General features: G+C 33.6%; 1 protein-coding gene across 1 annotated transcript in view; it reads right to left on the reverse strand.

Moving 5' to 3' along the window:
- Positions 1 to 12,425, reverse strand: part of LOC113558640 (POU domain protein 2-like) — a 37,873-nt gene extending 25,448 nt beyond the window's left edge. The window contains exons 1-2 of the mRNA XM_026964132.2: positions 11,343 to 12,425; positions 492 to 542 (exon numbers count right to left, since the gene is read on the reverse strand). Coding sequence (XP_026819933.1) covers positions 492 to 542; positions 11,343 to 11,772 — 481 coding nt within the window. The 5' untranslated portion in view covers positions 11,773 to 12,425. The remainder of the gene's footprint in view (positions 1 to 491; positions 543 to 11,342) is intronic.
- Between the last annotated feature and the right edge of the window lie 13,026 nt (positions 12,426 to 25,451).

Here is a 25,451-nt window from a genome sequence, read left to right on the forward strand (position 1 = left end):
CACCAACGTATATTATATTAAATATATACATGTATACTTATATATATACATAATATAACATAATACAATATAATATACCTAGACACTATAAACTAACCTGGGCCAACGTTTTACAGGTAGTCGCTCGTTTAGGGTTGTGGTGACCGGTGGTAATGGCGGTGGTGGTGGTGGCGGTTGTGCGTTGGCGCCAGTTTTCTGCACCCGAGAGCTATCATTTTTACCTCAAGCAAACACGTTTTAGAAGGAGTACTTATTCTAAGATGAGGACTAATAGCCATAAAAATATTGTCGATATTTTTCGACCGCAACGGTAATAAAAATGCCAAGGTCACTGCCGATACAAGAACGTGAACATAATTATGTTTGGCGAAATGAAAAAAAAAAGAGGGAATTATACACTGCAGTGATGCACGGTGTACATTCTACACGTATTGTTGTATAATATGTATGTTTGTGTATAATAAATGATAGAATAGAATTTTAAAACTCACCATCTCGGCAGTAGAATTTGTGTTCGAGGTGCATCAGTCGGTCTGAAGTGTCTAAAAAAAAAAAAAAAAAAGAAAAGAAATGAAACACATATTATAATATTAAAGAAATAAAAAGTATATATACGCTATATTGAGTATTTGAGTGTTATAAACGCAGACCAGATTTCACACACTATTTTAAAGTGAAACTATGCAAACAAGAAAACAAGGTGAACGACAGTTTCGCAGAATAAAATATAATATCGTATGTGATGATAGATAGACCGATTAAATGTTTTAATTCTGTCTCGTATAATATATTATAATATTTCGGTAGATATTTGAGTCATTCGTACATAGGTAATAGTCATCCGGTATTTACGAGATGAATCAAATGTGTTGACGTCACCATATATTATATGTTTAACCCATTAAATCATGTACCTACACGTTATCATGTTTAACATAAACATAAAAATTATTTAATATTATTACCATTTACCAATAAAATTTTGTTCAATTAAAATATTCTCAATTGTTTTAAATATTTGTATTTTCATAAACAGTTATCGGAATCATATTTTTAAAGTTGTAGTATATATGTATATATAGAAGCAAAAAAATTAAATCGCAACAAATGACCATTGCGGCATTACAGACTTTTACTTATCTAGTTTATACCAAGAGTGGGGAAGATTAATAATCATACACAGAATCGTGTGTGTGTCATTAGCGGGGTCCTAAAGTTTGAGGGGAGGTGGGGAGAGAATCGAAAGGCACACACTCGTTCGGACTAATGATATTTTAATGAGAAACAGAATGGGTTTGAGGCATATATATGTAAAGAATATTTCGTCGTTAAGCAATACGATATTATTTCTTTACCTCTCTTTCTTTCGGGTTCTTTTTTTTTTTTTTTTAATAACGCATGATTCAGCCCCGCGTGTCAGCCATGAATAACTAATGGCCTTCTCTCTAAACACTTTTTCATTCTTCCGGGGCTACCGCGGTTGTTATTATTATTATCAACTATTATTATTAAAATACAATTTTCGTCTATTCTAATTACGCGCCGGTTTCCATATATTATATCCACAGACGCTTTTATACACAATTAAGACCAAGGATTTCTTTCGGACCCTTTCTATCTCGCCGCTAATGAATTCCTAACGCTCGGTATATAGTGTGTGTTTTTTTGTCCATCTTAATGCTTTTTTTTTTACATATCAGACCGCCACCGTCGTCAACGCACATGAATAAATATATTATAATATACAATACACTATATTATACATGTATGAGAGCTACCGGGTGGCACCGAAATTCGCAGCAATAAATTCCACTACAGAGACCTTGACTTCATTTCAAGACTCCCTAGACATATTATCCATACAATAATCGCTTTTGTCTATATCCCGGGCCCGGTAATACTTCTCTCGGTAGGATCTCGTTTATTGTTGTGGTTTTCGTTACTATGTGTGTCAAGCACTCGAACTCGAATTCACTTTTCGAACACTTAAAGTGTCCCGCTGGCCCTATAAATCCTATAGTCACGTTCAAGGAAATACACATATGTAATATTATATGAATATAATAAGGTGCATTATCTATGCCGAATAAGTTACAGGTAAATACAATAGAAAAGTATAGAGGTTATACAAACATCACAAATATTTGATAAAATAATGATATCATCGAATCGCGTACAGTAACTATTTAATATAATATATATATAGTTGAATTTTAAGGAAAAAACCATCGAAGTAACACATTTCGCACGTATATAATAATATAAAAAGCGTATTGTGATATAGTTAGTTTGCAGGCGTATCTGTTCGGGTATGATAATACGTAATATAAGTGTTCTATTCGCGATAGAGATAATACACAATATATACATAGTGGCCGTCTAAATATATATCTACGACTAATTTTACTCGCGTCGAGCATATATAATATGAAGGAAAAAAAATTACACTGATGGTCAACAGTGGCGGCGGGAAAGTAATAGCGTTTGATGTCGGTACCTATATATTATTTATACATATAACCACAGACACTTAATTTCGTTTTCAGGCCGCGTATATTACCTACATATATACACATATACACAAAACCGTTTAGCAGTCGGTCGTATACCGGCTATTATTGTACGAAATAGGCGTAGTACAGATTTTGAAATTTGTAAAAGTGAAGAACTCGACGCGCGCGCGGAGAAGAGGCGTTTATAATATATTATTTTCTTTTTTCGTTTTGATTGAGCGCACCTGTCTTGGCGGGCGCGCGTTTATGCGTATATACGCGTACGATACATATATTATATACACATAATACACCAATGTATAATAATAATAGTATTACAGGCACTATACGTACAGCGCTGCAACCGCGACCGGCTCAAGTCTAGTCGTCGTCGGTCGGTATATCATATTATTATTATTATTATTATTACTATTATATATTATATCGAGTGCGCGCGCGTTCAGTAATGAAGACGTCGTCGTCGTCGTCGAGCCGCGAACCGATTTACATGCAACGCGCGGCGGCATCATCATCATCATCATCGGTCGTCGAAACACTCGTAACATATCGTATAGTATATATACTATATTATATACGTACTGTGTAAAATAAAAATAAAAAACATTCCTAGGTGCCGGTCGCCGGCCTCGGGGGCACAGCCAATCCTCCTGCCACCGCCACCGCTAGATCGTGTGGTTTTATTTTTTAAATATATGTACCTACGACGTACGTGTGTGTAATATATGTATATTTTTTTTCCTTTCCACTCTTTACACGCGTTTGACAAACGACCACCGCGCGTATCTATGACGATGATGCGGCGGCGGTGATTAATCCCTTGCGCGATAATTGGACAAATTGAAACGGTGCGCCGCCGCGGGTAACTTGTTCACACCGTGTCGTCTCGCTGTACATGCGTGTTGCCGCCCGAGGAAGTATACTTTTTATTATTATTATTATTAAGCGCGGTAGTTGGGCGCACATATACATTATTATTATTATAATATATTACTTACCTATATCCCACCATACTATATATATATACATCGTGTGTGTGTGTGTGTGTGTGTTTAGTGGCAGGACGGACGGGCACGTTGGCAATTATTATTATTATTAACCGAAGGCGACCGGTGCGAGGTGGGACAGGTGCGGAAACGACGGGGGCGACGGGTCCGCGCGAGACCACTGTCGTCGTATGTATAGGTATAATATAATATTATTATATAACATTATATGGATAGTAGTCGATAGTAGGCGCGTAAACATATACATATTATTCAGAGTGGCGGCGGTCACCCGCCGATGCGCCGCGCGATTGTAGGTAGAGATACACTCGCATCTCGTACAAGAGAGTAGAAATGTTTTTATTCTTTTATATACTTAATTTTTTTTCAGATCAACTCAGATCGCCTTTCGACCCCAGTGTTCAAATCCTATATAAATATAATATTAAACCCCTGTGCGTTGTTTGTATTTCGAAATTGCCGGACGATACTAAAGAGAAAAACGCCGAGCTAACCAAAAACTATCGTACAAGTATCTCAACATATTATACGTCTTATGATTGACATTGATTACGCTAATTACAAGGACTTTCTAAATAATGTCTTATTCACGAATAATTATTATTATTTTGCAACAATGAAATTTGAAACAACAAGATTCTTTTCAATGGATGGTATTTTATTAATAATTTATGATTAAAAATCATCACTTTTTTATACTCATAGAACACAACTAAAAATATTAAATTACTAGACATTTAAAATGGTAAATATAATTCTTTGCAGTCATTTTATTATCAAAGTGAACGTTTTCAAGTTATAAATTATGATCAACCAACCAAATTTAAAAGATTTAAATACCAAATTTGATTTTTTTTCTTTGTACAGATTTCTCTCCTTAGTTTTCTTTTGTGTCACGACATCAATCTGAATACATACATTATAATATAATAATAATGGAATTGAGAAAAAACTGCATGTGGAATGATATTATTGTCCATGTCGTCCATTGGTCGAGACACCAATAAAGAACGCATTTTACTAACAAAAGAATAATTACCCGAAACGGATTACATATATCGCCGGCATTCTTGCACGAGTCACACAATCGATGACAAATAATATTCTTAATGCATTTTTATTTTTTCTGTCTTGCTCTTTCTAAGACGTTCGTCTTCTTATATACTGTATTCATTATTGATAACTACGAAGGCCTTACACACGTGTAGTATGATACGCGCGCGCGCGCGCGTGTGTGTGTGTGTGTATGTATGTATGAAAGGAGAAGCTAATTCCGAACCAACAAATTGTGCCGAGTCATTACCGGAGTAGAAATAATACGTTTTAGCTTCTGGGCTTTTAACCGGGCACTTCTTTTTTTTTATATATAATAATAACGTATTCATAAGGCGGTCGCCGCGCTGGCCGTCTCTCTATGTTTCTTAGTACATTTAATTTCTTTCTTTTTATTTCCCATTATTTTACTAGGTTTTTTCCCATTCTTATATACACATACCACCCTTCTGTCTCTCGTACAACCGAGTGGCGAGTCCAATTTAAATTTTTCGGAAAAGTGACTTTAACGCCCTAGGCTTTGTCGTGAGAACGAAACAATACCGACACAGTCATTCGACGAAACCGTATATTGTATATTTATGTAGTGATATTTATCTCTGAATACGATTGTATAATGTTGTATTAAAATACACATAATATATTTTAAAATCTTCTGACAAAAATCTGATAGCAAACCTGTTAAATTGACATATCAACAGGTGGTATACAAATATGAATGCATTTAAACGTCGTGGCCCCGGGTGCAATCTACAGGGATCTTTGGAGAAAAGGCGCCACTGATTTTTAGTTATTATTGGCACTTGTCCGGGTTCACTGGGAGCGTGAGATAATGCACTTATAATTATTGTACTCGAAGGAGAGGTCAATTAAAAACCGATTTGATACATTTAGACATTAACATAAAATGTTGGATACGATATTATATGGTAATTTTACTAGTCCTTGTTCTAATGCGTTACGATGGAAACCAGGCTATACATTGCCTTTACAAAATAATAATTTCTTTGAGGTTTGATGGATATACGTCATTACACCGTAAATGCAATTGTTTACAATATGTTCGGATAACAAAATATTATACGACCAAGGACGAAACCTATTTTATTCCTCCTTAGCACAAAATCTTTTGTTTTACATAATTAACTACACGGCTGTTCAATGAAAATATATATCGTCCATCGACTGAAAGACACGCATATTATTTTATTAATGCCTATAAAATGTGTGAACTCATTGTTTCTGTAGATGATTACTTTAGACATTATTCAATTTTTCATTTTTATAACCATGATATCTCATTATGTCTTATGCAAGTCTAAAACGGAAATTCCTTGAGATCGCCGGTACAGATAAGACGGGATATCACCGAAATTAACGGCACTAGGTCATAATATTATTATGCTAACGTATTATTTGCATAAAATTAAAAGACTACTGTGTTACAGAGGTTGTACGTTATTGTTCCCTTTTGTTTCGAGTAATTTTTATTTAACTACGCGGCGGTGCTTATATCCAATTATAGAATTAATGACATGGCAATAAAAAAAAAAACATAGAATTTAAATTTTAAATTTTTGAGTAATAAACACGGTTTATTAATGATATAATATAAAATTAATAATACAATATATAGGTTTGGAAACACCGAGTACATGATCTTGTGTAAAACAAATTATAATATCAATACAGCTAGGTCGCCGATATGTACTTAGTAGTATACAATTAGTCATACGCCACTGCGAGAACGATACAAATTACTAATTAGTAATTATCGACGTTTCTTCTAATTTTATTGGTATACATGATATTTTGCAATAGGTTTTTTCCAGTAACATAATAATAATAATAACAATGGCTTAATGACAATTATCTTCAAATACTAAAATGCTTTGAATAGAACGCCAACAAGACGTTTTCTCGATACGGTTACTTTATACGATATGCCTATTGCCTGCATAATAATATAATAATATCGTCAAAGGGAAAATATAAATAACACAACATTAAATAAGTACGTTATTATACGCGAGATATAATTTACGGGAAAATCATGTAATCATAACACTTATTATACAGAAAATAGCGATAATCGTGATGGGCGTGGCATACGAAAACGGTTGATATCGAACACGGTATCGTGAAGCGACATCGTACACGTGTACAGGTATAATGTACGATATTATACTTCTCGAGCAGTCGCACGCGATTCCGAAATCCACAAAAACACAAAGTTCAGCATGACGGCGGCGACCACTGGTTAATACTATATAATATTATGTACTGAATACACGTCATTTTTGTTTACCCACAAACGGTAAAAAACGTAGTTTGATGAAATTCAACGCCCGCCTATGTACGTTTTCGAGTTCAGTGCTATATAGATAGATCAAACCCGCGGGTTTGTACGGCGGGACGCGAATTCCTCGTCAGGGTCTTTAGAAAAACGCGGACACGAGCGCTGTTTTATATTTTTTAATCGTTATTGTTTTTTAGTACGATATTGTATTATTATATGGTTTTTGGCTCGAGCGGGGGAATTTACGAGTCTCGCGCCGAAGCAGACACTGCACGATGGTGTGTATTATTATATTATATACCATTATTATAAACATCTGTTCGGGGGACGCGGCGGCGGCGCACGGGCACGACCGCCGGCCCGAGAGTCACAGTGTAAATATTATAACGGCGCGCGCGAGCGATACGTAGTAACAATAGTAATGGGTACTACACATATGGGCGGGCGGGGGACGAGGAAGTGTGCCCTCCCGAACAAAGTAGCCCTCGTGCCCAACCCGTTACACCGTTCAATCCGCACGGGATTCGGACCCGCAGACCTAACCGACGACGATGATGATGATGGGGGGTGGATGTGCCGGATGGGGTTACGCGTACGCGAGCCGTCGGAAAACAAAACGAGAAAAAAACAGGGAGGCGCGACCCTTCCGGATAACGACTTGTGTTACCTACCTACCTCTTTTCTTTTTTTCCGCTCTCCGTTCGTGGTATGATCGCATAGGTGTACATAAAAAAAAAAAGGGTTTACCAACGCGGAAAGGACGCGTGCGATGTATTAACGATATTAGCTCGTGCAGGACAGAGACACAATCGGTAAAATACAGCAGTAGGATTATATAGTTAAATGGCTTCTTCGCGTCAATCGCTGATTGTTTTAGTATTGTGTTTTATAATTTTATGATGATTTCACAATAAAGACCAACGATAACACCGTACAGGGTGATCGGATCGTTCATCGGGGCTTAGTCACTCAAACAATGTACTCAAAGTCGTGCCCCCCCAATAATATTCACATCCCTTTAAATTGAACATTGCCAAAGCTTGGTACTTTTTAAAAATTGGACTAAAATAGTAAATTTGCTAAATGTTTATTATTTGATCATAACTCAAAGAATCAAGATTTAGATACCATAATTTTAACATTTATCAAATACACTATAAAATCTTTAAAAATATTAAAAATACAAACAATAAACGCAAATAAAAAAAAGTTATAGAGAAAACCATGTGGTAAATATTTTTGATGAAAGAACGTTATTTTTTTAAAAATTTTAAATTTGATTTAAAATTTTGAACTAAATTACTATATTTAGTTCGGTTTTAAAATCTTATAATACGGATAGTTTTCTAACTTTTATGATTAGTACGCCTACGGTTTAAAATTACAAATTGTAGTTAATTTTAATACACAAACTGGGTATTATACTATAAATTATAAGGTAAACGGTAGTTAAAAAATGTAATGTTCTTTTTCTGTAAAATATTATATCTATTCTGTTTAGTTGGGGGGTTTGTTAACAGAAAAAAGTTCTATAAAAAAAACGAGAAAAAAATAAAACAATGTAACGATCAGGCAGAGGGCAAGCCTCTACAGATCTATTTACTACTAAATATTTTACAGAATCTCCACAAATACAATACATGGATCATATATCGTTAATATATCGCATAAAACATATAGTATTAGTATAGAAACGATCTACTGGCTAATCGGCTTGACAAATCATATATTCACAACAGGCATATTTACTTAATATTATGATTACAATTCGGGCTGTAAGAATTCCGATGCATAATATAATTTGGATTCATGGCACTTAAATTTCGTTTTTATGGTATAACACCGACGCGAGCCGTGGACCGTGGCTTGAAATAATGTCATAGCGTTATTTTCATTACGAGACAAATCCCGGAAAAACTATTGGAAAGTCCACGTTGATCTGGAGTTAACGATCAACAGCGGTTAACTTGTGTTAAATGCGATTGTATAGTGTATATATTCCTCTCGGATGACGTTTTTTTTTGTATACTTCACACCCGCGTAGTATAATATAATATTTTATTATACGCGAATATAATGAATATATTACAATTCTGTCGTTGACGGAAATCATAGTTACTTTTTTATGAGTATAATAACTGAATGCTTATAAACTTTTTGTAAACCATATAAAATGTAAGTATAATGATATGTTTCAATAATTTGTAAATTATAGAAGACGTTGCCCGATGAAATGAAAATAAAAAATAACGGAGCGAAACTGAAACATTACGATAAACGGACTACGATATTGCACGCGTGTGTGTTGTTCATTTCGCAATTAAATAATAATTTTTAGTTTTTACCGAGAATCGCGTTAAAGAACATGAGCAAAAAATAAACATTTTTTTTTCTTATTGTTTTGTAGTACAACTATCCGTTTCTATTGTAATAAGTATACATTTTATGGATTTAAATACGATATGTGCGTTATATATTATGATGGATGTTTATAATTCACACAATCTGCACACGAGATAAAAATGCATACAATTACTTTTTTCCTGTGTGTATCTACATAAGAATTTATAATAATAAAATGAAAACAGGTGAACTGTTAATTAATAACTCATATATGAAATGCAAATAAACATGGTATAACATAAAGAAACATTGTAATTAATGAGATTTCTAACTGCCTTGGTTAAAATTTGATAAATAATTATAATAAAGAAATGTTTTATCATAAACAAAACTGTTTAAAATAAAATAATACCGACTGATTATTGTATAGATTATAAATTATAATGATTAAACTAATTATATTAAATAAGTATAGAAACAAGACCGATTCCTATATTTTTTTGTAAAGACATTAAAAATACATGAATATATTTTTACAGCGATACAGTATCATTATGCATTTATGCTTCATAAATTATGTTTGAATTCTTTAAGTAATATTTTATACTAAGATTTAACTAATTTAAAAAAATTAAATACACATTCAAAATGTTATAATAATATTAAAATAGTAAGTTACTATAAAGTTAACAAATTATCAATTAGTCAAACGCAATGATAATAATTATTGTACACATATTATTATAAAAAAAAAATTATATTCAGAATTTTTTATTGTTCAACATACTGGTTACTTCATAGTTTAAAGTTAGAAAATTCTTTAAAATTCTTTTTGTAAATTAAATATGCACAACAAGCAAATTTTTCGAAAAATGTTATTTATAAATTACATTATTCATTTAATTGGATCTTATTGTTCCAGATTTTATAAGAAGTTTTAAAAATAACTATATTAGATAGTTTTAATTTATGGTCACGAGGAAATTAATTTTCAAACGTCATATCAAATCTAATCGTAATTTCATGGTTTACGTACACGTGCCGTCTCAAATAATCTATCAATCTCGTTTAGGTATATTATTCTAATTTTATATCTTGAATTTGGGAAATGTAAACGATCTTACAATAGTTACATTCAAACCCGTATCCCGTAAAAATAGAATTTCCGCGAAATGATATATTTTTTTTAATCTTAAGTACCTATTTAATTTTATTTCTATGAGGATCAAATGGTTTGCGCATTCTTTATCGTTTATTATTATTCAACAGAACTTAATGTAATAATATTATGTATACCTCAAATTCCCATTCAATCTAATTCCAAAATTAAGTCGTTTGACCAACCACATATCATTCAATATTAATAAATAATAATCATTGCATAATGTCGAGTCACAGAGATAAATAGGTTGTGGGAATACTGTGCGGAATGTCGACCGATTCCAAATAGGCATATTGTGATTCCTAAACGATTTCCAACGATAATCATGAAATAACACGTCTTTGCAGGTGCGTATACAACAGTAGGAATACCATGTTACGATTGTTTAATTAAAAAGCATACAATATTACAATATTATACTCGTAGACAATTAATTAGGACCCGTCTCGTCGCACCTCTTTACCTTAACCGTATAAACGTGTGTATTATCTCACGCCACGTTATTTATATATTTATTATTATATTGTACTCGGATCATTATAATATTGCAGCGGTGACGTGAACCGCGATTGACGAATTCGGGAAAACATGAATATTCTTTCACCGGAAATAACTCTCTCGACGGAGACACGCAGCGAGTGCAGGATTTTCGATAACCATGACTAATTGACATGTCGTTAGTCGTAACTATATATCGATCGCTAATTATAACTGCCGTCCTTGTTCTAAATATTGTAACAGACGTGTTCAATCGTTCCGAATATAACCCATCGGCTACGGTAAAAAAGGGGACGTCGTGTGGACGTCTCGCAATCGCGAGAAACAACTAACAGGTGCCGCGGGATGGGTAGTGAGCGGCACGGCGAAGGGGTCGAGAAAATTGGGAAAAAGTGTTAAGTTTCGCGAGAAGGATATAATACGATCGACCGCAATACGCGGAATCGAGCAGGACACGACAATCGACTTACCGTTTTCGTTGGGCGTGGGCGGCGGTAGCGGCGAAGACTGATCGCCGCGACTCCTCCTGCCGCCAATGCTGCCGCGTTCGTCTTCGTCGTCTTCGTCGTCGTCGTCCTCATCGTCGTCGTCGGACGACGAACCGACGGCCGCGTGGACCGCGCGCATCAGGGCCGGCGGCGGTGGCGGCGACGACACCGTCGACTTGGCGGACGACTGCTGGTGGCCGGCCGCCACCCGGCTGTGATGATGGTTGTTGTGGTGATGGTGCGCAAAGTACGGGTGCGCCCGGCCACCGTTGTTGTACTTGGGCACGGACAGCGAGCTGAGGTCGAGCGGCTGTTGGTCGGTGGCCGCGGCGGCGGCGGCGGTGGCGTCGCACGACGACGGCCGACGGCCGGCCAGCAGACCGCCGATCCGGTGGTGCTGTTGCAGGATCATGGCCGCGGCTGCGGCCGCCGCGACGGCTGCCTTGTCCGAAGGCGGCGAGTCGTTGTTGTTGTTGTTCTTGCTGCTGTGGTTGTTGTTGTTGTTCAGGTTGTGGAACTTGTGCAGGTTCCGGTAGAACTCGAACCCGGCCGGGTGGAACTTGTGCGCGAGCTTCGACTCGTCGTCGACCCGGCGGTACTGGGCGCCGGTGGCCGCGGCCAGCCTTAGCCCCTCTCCGCCGGCCACCGCGGGTAAGCCCTCCAGCTTAACGGACGGACGGTAACACGGACGAACGCGCGCGCGCGACGAATGATCGCACGGTAAACGTAGTGTCTCGACGACGGCACAATCGCGCGTACACAATTTTTATGATAATTAATAATATTTACCGAAGCAGCACGTATATTATATTATCGTAATAATTATATAAATATAATATGCGTGTGTATGACAACGACGACTCCGATATATTATTATAATATCGTATATCTCGACGACATGGGCACTGTCTCGCGACGACGATTTTTAATAATATTTTATTTTTTGGGTTTCCACTGTCGGGTGCGAGGAAGAATTTTTAAAAAACGTAAAATAAAAAACGGAAAAAACCCAAAAAAAAAACGGACGACAACCGCGCGCGGGACGACCGTGTACGTTTGACCGGTGCGTATGACTATATGAAGGCGGCGCGCGGTGTTGTCTCATTCAGTCGTCGCCGTCGCGCCGCCGTCGGCCACCGCCGCCGCCGTGCCACCTCCACCACCACCGCCGCGCTTGTTCCTACGGGTGGGGGGGGAGCGTTTACACACACAGGTACTGGTGGGGCCGTCCGAGGGGGCATGACGGGCGGCGGGACCAATCGGAACACGCCCCGCGTGCGTGTGCGCGACGGTGTTCGGCGAGCGCGCGCGCCGAGCGCCGAGCGCTGTTCGCGGGCATTTCCGTCGGAGGCGACGACGATTTTCCTCTCCGTCCCCGTCGGACGTGGCGCGTACGGATTTGCAAAACTTTCAACCCCCTCCCCCTGCCCGTCACCCCATCTCCGTCAAAAGTCCACCCGGCAGCTCTTGTAACTTTTCGCGGGTACGGATTTTTTTCTTGCATCTCCGGTCCCCGAGAGGACACGCCTAGTTCTTTAAATCGGACTTCCGTTTGGCCGCGCGGCTTTTTAAGGTTTTCTTCTACGCTTTTTTTTTTTTTTGTACGCTCGGCGTTTTTTCTTTTTTTTATACATAATATAATAATATAATACAATATATTTATTATACGTGCGCGTTGCTGCAGCAGGTATTTCGCGTACAAATATTATTCCTTTTTATTATTATATTTTTTTTCTAACTACGTTTTTCGAGCAACGAGAGAGAGAGAGAGAGAGAGAGAGAGAGAGATGTTGAACATCCGTTTAAAGTTTTATATCGCCTATTTTAAATTCTACACTGATAAACGCCCTTTTCGCCCATGCATGGTATGTAGTAAACTATTTAACATCGACTATACGTCGATATAAAAGTATAGGTTTGAGTACCTTTACTTGTAGATATACATCAAATCGCACAATATATCATTTGTAGGTTTAATTTGATATAAGTACTTATACAATTATCCTTTATGTACCAATAAATAGTACAATTATATACGTTTATACAACAAAATAGTCCAAAATTTGTTTTCAATATAGGAAATAGATTTTAATCATTATATTTAGGTATATTTATATACACTATGTAAAAATAAATACATCAATCTTCATAAAAATGTTAACGTTTCAATATAATACACACCGCCCGATAAATGTCAAACCTACATTCTATATTATAGGAATAATTTTTGAAACATACAAATAGCCAATAAGCAATACCTACTAAATAATGTTAAAAATCTTAACTAAATTAAAATCTTCATATACCTATAGGTATATAATTTAATATTTTTATAAATGTGTATAATGGTGCAAAATATTTTAATATGACATGTAAAAGTCAGTAAATATCTATATTTATTTATTCATAAGACACTATAAGACGTATAGTTTATTATATAGTATCTTTATATTAAATACATATAGGTAATTTTATTAACGTATATAATTTTGCAATATTAATTTGAACATTTAGTAATGTTTCTACTTATATATTATATACATACACATTATTGTAGTCTGTAGAACAATAAAAACTATCGACAACTAATCCAACGGATTCGCGAACGTGTCGCTTTAGAAACTATTATACTATTATATAAAAACAACGATAAAATCCCTTTTGTGAAGTCCCCGCGGTAGTGCAAAAGTAGCCCTGCTGCACATCGCACTAATAATATATAGCTGGTCGAGTTCGCGTATGTTACAGTATATATATATTTATACATTATATGATACTTTTATTATAGTCATATAAGTGATAGTCTACATCGGTGCAGCAATCACACGGAGTAAACGTGTATACCTATTACGCTTAAAGCAGACTTGATGAAGAATTTTATAAATATATAAAATAAATAGACAATCGGTCGTATGTAATAGTATATATATATGAGTGAAAATCACTATTGTCACGGGCACCATTAAAATAAAAAGTTTTTGGCTAATCTGTATACTGGTCGTACGGCGTACATTGCAATTTAATATAGGCTGTATGATTTTAAAGCCAATAATTAATATATTATTATTTATATGATATACACATCACATACCAAACCGAGACCACCAGTAACAATATAACTACAGCGGGACAAGGCGGGCGAACTCTACAATGTCCTAATGTTTTTTTTTTCTCGGCAAGGAAGAGGGTCGAGAACCCAACACGTAAACCGTAAAACGGCTGTATAATAATATAAATAACGATGAGAATATCGTTGTTTGTTAATTTTTTTGCGAAAGATGGTTTTTGTAATCAGAGAGTACAATAAAGGCCGACACTATATAAAATATTATGCTTTCTAGCGGAAATTCTGTCAACACGGCATTATTATATAGTATACGATACGAGACGGTCGCGTACATAATAGTACACTATCGCGACTCTATTTACTATCGTATTGTTATTTTTTTCGTCAACAGAGATGCAATTTCTTCTCCGTCGAGACGACAACAACACACTCGTAATCGTAATTTCCCGTCCGAGTGCCGGTCATTTCCGTTCTCATATGCACTGCGCATAGCATAGCACAATAATTTATATTTCATAAAATGTAGAGATACAGGCATATAGTAGGTACTTATACCGGCTATACCCGAGCCATATCGGAGCGCGAGACTCGGCCTTTTCGAAAACACTGTGTATCACGGTATTACCACATCCCTCCGGTTCGGCAGCGTTTCTTCGCCAACGTGCAACGGCCTCGTATAGACGCACACGCGGGAAATTTGTCTCGCCCACACAGCACACACACACACACACACACATAACGTCGTCGTATTATAATAATAATATTATAGCCGGCCCTTCATCAGTGCCTTTTGTGTTTTACGGCCGAGGGTCCTCTCGCCGTACGTATATAACATATATAATATGTATGAGATGCACGCAGTATATGTGTGCACGACCGACCCATCGTCATATTCTAATTGCGCTCGTAGCGTACATACATTATTACCATGATGCTGTATGGGTACGACCCAACAATACAACGGTCATTTCGCCGCGATGGACTACAATAATATAATATAATATATATTATACGCGCGCGCACACCACCTCTGTTGTGCATAATATAATAATATAACGTGGACGACGACGGTCGTTATATACATAATATACGAAATGGTTTTTATTTTTTCCATCATTTTATTGCTATTCGCGCCTCCGCCCCCGCGTACCTCCGGATACGGGAAGCGCTGATATTTTATGCAGCGTATATATATATATATATATATATAGATAGATATATACGGCGACACAACTGGGTCATTTCAACAGATGTTGACGTTGTACACATAATAATAATACATACGCGTACCTATAATATTAATATATATAATGTAAACCGTATCGTGCGTCGAGTGTGTATGAGTGTGTGTGTGTGTGTGTGTATAATAGGTATATACGCAGCCTCTACCGAATGGTCATCTCGTCGCGGCTCAAAGGTGCGGCGCGGGGGCGGTATTGATTTTTCGCATTCACACACGGGCGCGGCGCCCGCACGCACACACTTACGCACAATGGGGCCCGCGGTGTTGACCGGTGCACGACGCGCAGAGGGGACGTATTATATTATTATTTTAACCAGACGGACGCGCGTTACACTATAATATATATTTTGTATAATATTATTGTATATATATCGTTATAATAACGGATTTCTAACGCGCCGAGTATTTTTGTAATAATAGGTAATGCCACGGAGGTGTACCTAACATAATAATAATTCATACCTACGTACTCTACATACGGGTTGTGTTTGACCGACTTCACTCGTCGCCGTCAACGGACGTCGCGTACCTACAACGCTGCTTATTATTGTATACTGTCATACGACGATCTGTAACGATCTGTTTGAAACGCCCGCGTGATCGTGCAAAGCATGCGTGTTATACTGTCAGTATGAACGATATGCAAATGTATTTAATTTCGGTCTCTATATATATAGTATAATAAATTAATAACCATACATATAGGGATCGAACCGTGTTGAGATTTTTGGATTACTGGATAAATATTATTTCAAAAGCCGAGCGATAAATCCATTTGAAAACTTTACAAATGCAATAGGTATTACAAGTTTCAGTGCGTGTCAAAGATATATTGATTTGATTCTCACGCAGTCAAGCGTACTTGTTTAAAGGGGGGGGACTCATAATACTTTTAAGAAAAATAAATAGAAATAAAATAAAAATATCGTGATTTTTCATTGCTTTGGTACACATATATAGATTATTTTCAGATGTTCTATGTCTATGCTTAGCTTAATTTACCCGAATATTAATATACAAAAAAATTTAACGAAAGAGTCTTGAACTCGTGATATATTTAAAGGCTCGCAATTATTTTACTACGTATTTGTTATAAAATGGTTGTATAAATATTTCAAAGTGAATAACTTTAATATTTTATATAATAATTCAATTAAATTATGCTATAAATTCTCAATGTCAAAACATACAGAACCAATGAGAAAAAAAAAAATTAAAAGTGAATATTTTTACTTTTTAAGCGTATATTTTTAGTTTTTAAATCATATAATTGCATGCGTAGGTATTATGAAAATCATGTTTAAATCATTAAAGCCTGTTTCAATGATGACCGTTTTTTACTTTAGTCATTTTCGTAGTTTTAGTAGTGCTATTTTTAAAAAGAAATTGTAATGTTTTCGTTATATATGTACTATGTAGTTTATTTTGTACCCAAAACCGATGTGCATGTGTATCAATATGTTAAAAATAATAAAAATAAACAGTGATATATAATATAGTATACGATGTTTAAAAACAATTCTCCGCGCGATGCAAATGCACAGCATACCATAATTGCTGGTCGCAAACGTCTTGTCTAGGTTATAAAATTACACTTAGTTACAGATATTAGCATGTTCTAATGTTATTTTAACTACCTATATAATGATTGATAATCATAATACTTTTACAAATATATATAAATTACTAATGTATGAATACTGCAAGATATGTAGGTATATGTTTTCAATCAACATTTTTTCAAACGCCGGAGAGAAATCAACGTGTAATTCTATCTATACATATTATGAGTCGACTAAAACTTTATGTTGTCAAACAATATTTCTATACTCTATATATGGATAGGTAACAATGTAATATGTGTTTCTAGTATGTGTGTCGTATTGCCGTGTGATGATTACGATCAGAATATAATTGATAAATAAAATAATAATATAATAGCCAATAGGTATATCAAACAAAAGACTAAAGTATTTAAGTATATTTATGCATTTTATAACATGCTGTAGTTAGATGTATAGCGCTATTTGCCTTTACACCACGGTAGTGCACTACCTTATTTTGGAGTGATTCATATAATGCCGCAATGGTATTGGTAGCATACTGATTTATTTCGGCACATGCAGCAGCAGCATACTGTTTTAGCACGCTTGCAACAGCGATAATACTATGTATTACGTTTGGAAACGGCGCAAATGTTGCCCTATACTTTGAACGCTAGTTCAACACAATGAGTTAAAGTTTAACAAACATTTACAACAACACTAACTAATAAAATATTTCTTTTTATTCTAAAATAAAATAAATACGATTCGTTTATAAACTGTGCATGAGTCATACTTCAAAAACAAAAATTAATTTCATATTTTTAGACACTGATGGGTTAAAAGTAATGCTTAATATTTCCTTCTAAATGCTGCAAGAGACATGTACCTATAGATATTATTTAATATATAATATATAACTAATAAAATAATGACATTTATTATGAATAGAATTTATTTACTTTTGCGTATAGATACATTTAGTAATTATTGTTGTCAATTTTATTTTGTTATTAGGTCGCGGTAGTACTACATAGCTAGCGCATTAAATCAAACATAATTATAGTGACTATTCCAATCGACAACTACTGATAGGTAATATTATGAACCTGTGCCAAATTGCGTGCCAAACATACAATTTATAGGCACAACATAATATTTTACTGTACAGTTACTTACACAATTGTGGCGTGATAAAGAAGCTGTTAAATATTATATCAGTTCGCATGTCACCTATAAATAATAATACCTAAGAGACATGAGAACGTGACGCATATTCCCCTCCCCGTAAAAAAAGAGACATTTTCGAAAATATTTTGAATATATTCTGATGAGTATTTACTATCAAAATATTTATTTGATATTAGTATCTTGCAGTAATTTGCAAGATACAAAAAGGGATCAGAAACATATGTTTTTAACTCAGTGTAATGTAATCAATTAAGAATCTATTCATATATTTTATATTTCTGGATTTAAGTGCATGTTCGTGTGACTTCGAGGGTTATGGAAAATCAATATCTTAATAATTTAACATGTCTGTTTTTGTAACTTTACATAGAAGATAAAAAAAATCAATGCCTACGTGAAGTTGATGTATTGTCTTTTATTAGAAATTAATTACAATTTTGATAAAATTGTAACGTAATGCACCAAAGGTGTTGCTGCTGCATCAATGTATGGTGATCGAAGTGTCGCCTCTTATGCAACGATATATTATTCGGGGCGGCATTGTTGTATACACATATTGATACTTATTTATAAATCCAATAGGTATAACTGTATAAGGTATATACTGCATTTGAACAAATATTATGATCAGAGCCTAACGGAGAAACAATAACAATAATTTGTGAGGATAATCCTGCGCAGTAGAACAAGTAACGACTTATAGATATAACAATTAAACCGCAGACAAATGGCAGTATACAGCATTATAAACATTATATGACGTTTTAAAGGTCACGTTACTGCTATTAAACTTTCACATATATCGCATACGGTTTTATTCGCTCATATAACACACGTATCTAGTATGCAAATTATTATTATTATTATTATTGTATTAGAATACAAAAATTTTGAATTTTAATTATATTTTTATTTTTAAACTTCCTTTTTTATTGCTGGAAGTCGGAAGTCTACAATATAATATTGTTTTAACTCGCCCAACGGTGCATACGTAAAATCAAATTATATTAAATCTATGCTTATTAAATGTGCGATGATAATCATTGATAGTCATACATAAATCATATCAAATTAATTCAGTATTAAATGTATGTCAATACTCGATAAGAAATATTGTAACTTAGCAGTTGGCAGCAATTTATAGCACTTATATATTTAATAAATTCAGCCATTATTTTATAACAGGTATAATAATTAAAAATGTTATGTAAGTATCTATGATACTAAGTTGTTTAATAAAATACTAATAAGAATTTGCTTTATGTACATTTTTACGTGATATTTACAATTTTCTATTACAATGATAATATACGAGGTAACCTCATACTCCTAGGCAAATAAAGAAAAATGTTAAAAAAGAGTTATTTTACATAACTAGATAAAACTATTATTAAATATAATATAATATCTGTTAGGTTATCAATATGTACTGTCTAGTGTCTGTATAGCTTGTAGATAGCCAATAATATATCGCCCGTATTATATTATTTGTTTTATTTTAATTTTTATTCTTTATGGCTACTATGTCGTTAGATTAAAGTATATTATACTACATAGTACATAGTACATTCTTACTGATACTTTATAATACATTTAAATTTAAATTAAACGTTTTCAAACCAACAATTTTATTATCTAATACATTTTTAAGATTTCACTGTGTAAGAACTATACAATATTATCACGTTATATAGGCTTTTTTCCGGTATAAACAAATAAACAAATAAATCATTTGGACTTAACAGATTTCACTTTCCACAATGATATAAATAAAATGTTACGTTCTTATTTGTCTGTAGTATTATTTACATGCTTGCTACCAAATCAGCGGAAAAGTCTACCAATGTCTTGATTTGGTCTTTATATTAATTGTCACGGCAAAACAAACTCTTACAGGAAATTGAACCCTTCGAAATTTTATTTGAAAATCCTTAAAGCGTAAATTTATTAATATGTAGGCGTAAATAAGGTACCTAATAATTTAATAGAGTTAGGACCTCTATATAGGTATAATAGTACTAGCTTATAGCTAGTAGCTGTACTCAAATCTTTATATTCTTTGCGTGTATAATTTAACTTTTTAATACTTAAAACTACATGGGTCGTGGACACTTGAATGCAATTTAAAATATTGGTATGCATATTTTATATAGCCAATATTTTATTTGTACATGAATACATCGTTTAATAGGTATTAGGTAAAACTATATTTTGTTCTTAAGAATAAAATAAGACCAAAATTGTGAATTTTCAGTTATTTTTTTATTTATATAGTGTAATAAAACTTAAGTATACATATACATTTAATATACATGTGTCTAAAGGGCGTGTACGACTACGTCTATTCAATTTTTTACTATAATATTAATTCATAATGTATTATTGAAATAGTTAATTACATAAAAACAAAAATAATTGAAATTATGAATAGTAATACACGATTAAAATATTCTGACATGTTATAATCATTTTATTAAGTACGAAACAATCTTTTTTTTTTAATTCACATTTTAGTTAAAAATTAATTTCATATATTTAGCCTACATTTTTTGGTATACAAATTAACATGATAATATGTTATAATCAAATTCGTATGTATCATTTATTTTTCGTTTCATATTTAATTCTTCAATTTTGGAAATAATCAAGTAAACTATCTGTGGTTTGATAGTATGAAAAAATAACATATTGTGGACGGGTTATATGTATTACTTGCAGCACTATTAATGAATGCCGCATAATATATAAATATGTATGTACATATTTATGGTTACCGATTAATGTCAACGCGTGGACGGATAATACAACCCTGCTGTGAGGAAAAATATTCAGGAAGGGTCTATCCCATAGGATAGGAAAATACAATAATAATCGTATTTTAAAAGTATATATTATTATATACCGTGCAGACGTGCAGTATTTTTAATACAATATGGAATAGTCTAATTACATTAAATGATACACACAGAAAAGGTATAAATTTTCATTACCATTTTATATATGTGGGTACCGCATGTTGTTCGATCCCTCTCAACTTATTAGCTGTTTTTAATAGCGCATTAATCTTCGCCCATTTTTCATTAGCTACATGTATATTTTTGGGGTGAAATAGTTCAAAAATAATATATAATACCAGCCCTGATACAAATTGAAATATATTATTAATTCAATGTTTAGGTCTTTCTAGTGTAGCGCTTATTACAAAATATTACGACTTACTAGTAGGTGTGCCCGGAATATTATATTTACAAGCAATTATATGTTTTTACAATAATATGCTATTGCTATATGGCCTACAGTTGGCACCACTCAAATATATTGTGTAGTTAACGTAAAAATAAATATTTTATAGTGCCTACTGACGGATCGTGTTGTTTAATCGCAATAATTTGCGTCTTGAATAAAACACTTCACGCATCACCTGCACTCTTCACTCATGCTACAATAAGGTATAGTTAGGTACCTACATAAAAATGATAGGCAAAATTCGTTTCCTTTCGATTCTCTCCCCCCATTTTTGCCGTTAAATCATTCAATTTGTCGATCATCGTAGGATAAGCACAAAAATACAATGTTATAACAAACCTGACCTGAGGTTTTATCTTTTCTTTGCCATACATTGTTAAAATATAATTACATTCCGGTTCCCTGCGTGGGAGTTTCGTATATATACCTCAATAATATACCTGTTATTTTACCATCCATATTTTGCATGGACTATGTAAAAAAAAAACCCGAAGACTATAAAAAGAGTTTCGACCGGATTTTGATTAAATGAAAAAAAATCGCTCCCCAATCGAAGTTGACCTAGATTCTTTTATACATAATCTTGTAATTATTCTCGCAGTATCCGTCGAAATTCGCACCCATCTGTTAAAAAAACACCCCAATAACGGAATAAAAAGAGGTTGTATTTAGGAATATTTTTTCCCATGAATATCCACCTTTATATAAGTTTTTTTCAACAAAAAAACGATGGGGATTCGTATAATAAATATACGTATATATTTTTTTTTAGTGTGAGACCAAGATTTTTAGGTCAACGGCTGCTGGGGATTTTTACTGTTTTTTAGAAACGATACATAATACGTTGTAGTGACAACCCTCTTTGGTTTGTCTAACGTCTCCGGGGTGTATTGTGTCGATTTTTTTTTACGTTTCACGGAAAAAAACATACAAAACGTATAATATGCGTATATTCAAAGTAAATACCGATAAATTGGAAAGGGTTTACCGAAAACCAGGAAATATCAAAAAGCCCACGGACGTTTGTACGATGTATATAATATATATAATATATAGGTACAAACGTATAATGATTCGGTTGTATCATTGTGTTTAAAAGATTATTTTTCAAACCCTTTTTTTGAGGGGAGTAAATGTTTGTCACAAAAATTTAAATTCATAAAATGTTACACTTCACTTTATCTTTACACGTTATTTTCCGAGTACCGTTAAAATATAACTGAAATCTGAATCCAAAGTTGATAAACACGAATTTAAATTTGGGACTGTTAAGAGAAGAATTATGTATATTATGTTTAATGACTAATGAGTAATATGGTGAGTGGTGACTATGTATACTTATTACTTATATATATAATATATGTGTGTGTGTGTGTGTGTTGATTCGAAAAGGTGACTATGCTAATTAATGAGTATTGTGTATATCCGTTCAGTGTATAGTAGTGTTGTAGTTTATATGTAGTAACATCAATTATTTATACATTTTACAATAATATAATAAATTTAAATTTAAATATATGTCTTATGAGAGAAATAACACATACAACGATACAACTACATAAAAGTAACAATGTTTTTATTATAATAATAAAATTACAATACAATATTATGCGTAATTAAGGATTAATTTGGAAACGAAAATGTAAAGATTATACTTTTAAATTATTTTATTTACTTAAATGTATGTATATAAATATTTTATAAATACCAAAAAGCACTTCAAGAATTCTTTCTAATTTCGTGCACGGGTTATTTTAATTAAATTATAAAGATACACAGGTATCGAACATTTTTGTCTTCTAACCATATTTTTGTTGCAATGGCATAATGTGATGTTGTTTAACAATTAGTGAAATGTTTCATTTATTTTTTTACCGATTTGATTTAAATACATGTTTAATACTATGATTATATTACACAACGTTAATGTAGATTATCGAAGTCTCAATTTATCAGTTTTTAATTTTGGATTGATTTTTGTGTTATTTTGTTCTAGACACGATTTATCACAAGCTTGTTTTATGGTGACAAATTGCAATTTGTCATGGTTCGAATGAATAGCCTATTTAATATTGCATTGGTCAACTATTATAATACATACGATAAATGTCAAAACTTTTATTTCAAACGTTTTTTAAAAATAATTGAGCCAAATGCATATGTCTGGGGGTGGGAACAGATGTGTATTGTGCACATCTGTAAAAAACGCTATATCACGACATCATTTTTACTGGCGTCTGGCAGGCTTGTTTCGCTCAACAACAGTGATTTGAATACGCATAATATATAAATATTTCGTTTCACGCATCACAATAGGAGGCGTATGTTTCACGGGTAAAAAGATATTGAACGACGGACCATTAATAACGCGAAACTGAGACCGTTGTGCAGCGGAGTATTATGCGCATACATGTAAGGTTAAGAAAAAGAAAAAAAACAGTGTTTTTTTTTTTTTGGTCCCTGCAGCAGTGTGTTGGCCCCTAAACGAATTTACATAATATAAAACGACCGCGCGTCAAAAGAATTTCGCATAACTATATAGTCTCTTGTTAGCTCCAGTCAATCGTAACACCCTATATAAACTACAGGTATATAATAATATATCATATGTGCGTGTGCAGTGAGCATATAATATAGTAATATACATATACATACATACGTACGTATATAATGTAATATATGCGACGGAAAACACTGTGCTTTGCATCTATAGGAGGGGTGGGTTACTGCAGGGACATCCCTGAAAGTTTGTTGATCCATCAACAGGTGAAGGAGGTATTATTTATGTATACCGTAATGTATGCGCGACTGCGTACGCAAATCAGAAAAAAGGGGTGTGCCGTTTTTTAACCCACGCTAAAAAATGATCCTTCAAAATACGCATGCACAGTGTATTACATTATAGTACAATATATTATAACGACCAAATGTAATAGCAAAATGGCGATAATCTAATTGCCAAAAGAGAATATTATAATATTTCTATTTATATACATCTATATAGTTATTAGTTATTATTGTTTTATTAATTATTAGCATAATACGAATTACATTTGTAGCTCTCTCTTTCTATAACTAGTCTATACTATTATTCATATTACCTACATTCATATGTAAATTAAATATTTAATTTTAAAATTGTAAATGGTTAATTAAATTTAACATTTTCACATAATATTATTAAGATGACTATATTATAGGTACATGTTAATTATTTAACGAATAATTTAAACTAATGAGATAATTAAAGCTTATAAAAATGTTTTAAGTGTTGTAGATGTATTTATTTAATCATTATGTTGAATTCATTATTGTCTATTGATTAAAACATTTAAAACAATAGACAAGTATAAAACTTGGAGTATTATGATCTTGGTAGAAATATTGAAATAAAATTCATGAAAATCATAAATATAATAAATGTAAAGACTTGCATAACTTTAATCGTTGATGATCCCAATTCAGTTCCAATTGCTAAACTGCCGTCCTGGGGTAAAAACAAAATACATTTTTCGTCTTATATATATCTATAAATAATTTGATAGAAGCTACACGACATGTTTATCCTACCTGCAGGCTACCCTCGAATATATTAATAAAATATATTATTTTCTTGTTTAAAACCAACTTCTGCTCTTGTGCAACATCGGTTATTTAAAATCATTGCAATCAAATTTGTATTTGTACAAACTTATTGATTAAAAAAATAATAATTATGCCACCCTTACAATTAAATGATCTTCGTTCTCGAGCGACCGTTAAGTTTCCACGGGCTGATTGGAGTCAGGTCTTGGGCAACT

The sequence above is a fragment of the Rhopalosiphum maidis genome, chromosome 1, assembly GCF_003676215.2.
Source record: "Rhopalosiphum maidis isolate BTI-1 chromosome 1, ASM367621v3, whole genome shotgun sequence".
Classification (NCBI taxonomy): Eukaryota; Metazoa; Arthropoda; class Insecta; order Hemiptera; family Aphididae; genus Rhopalosiphum; species Rhopalosiphum maidis.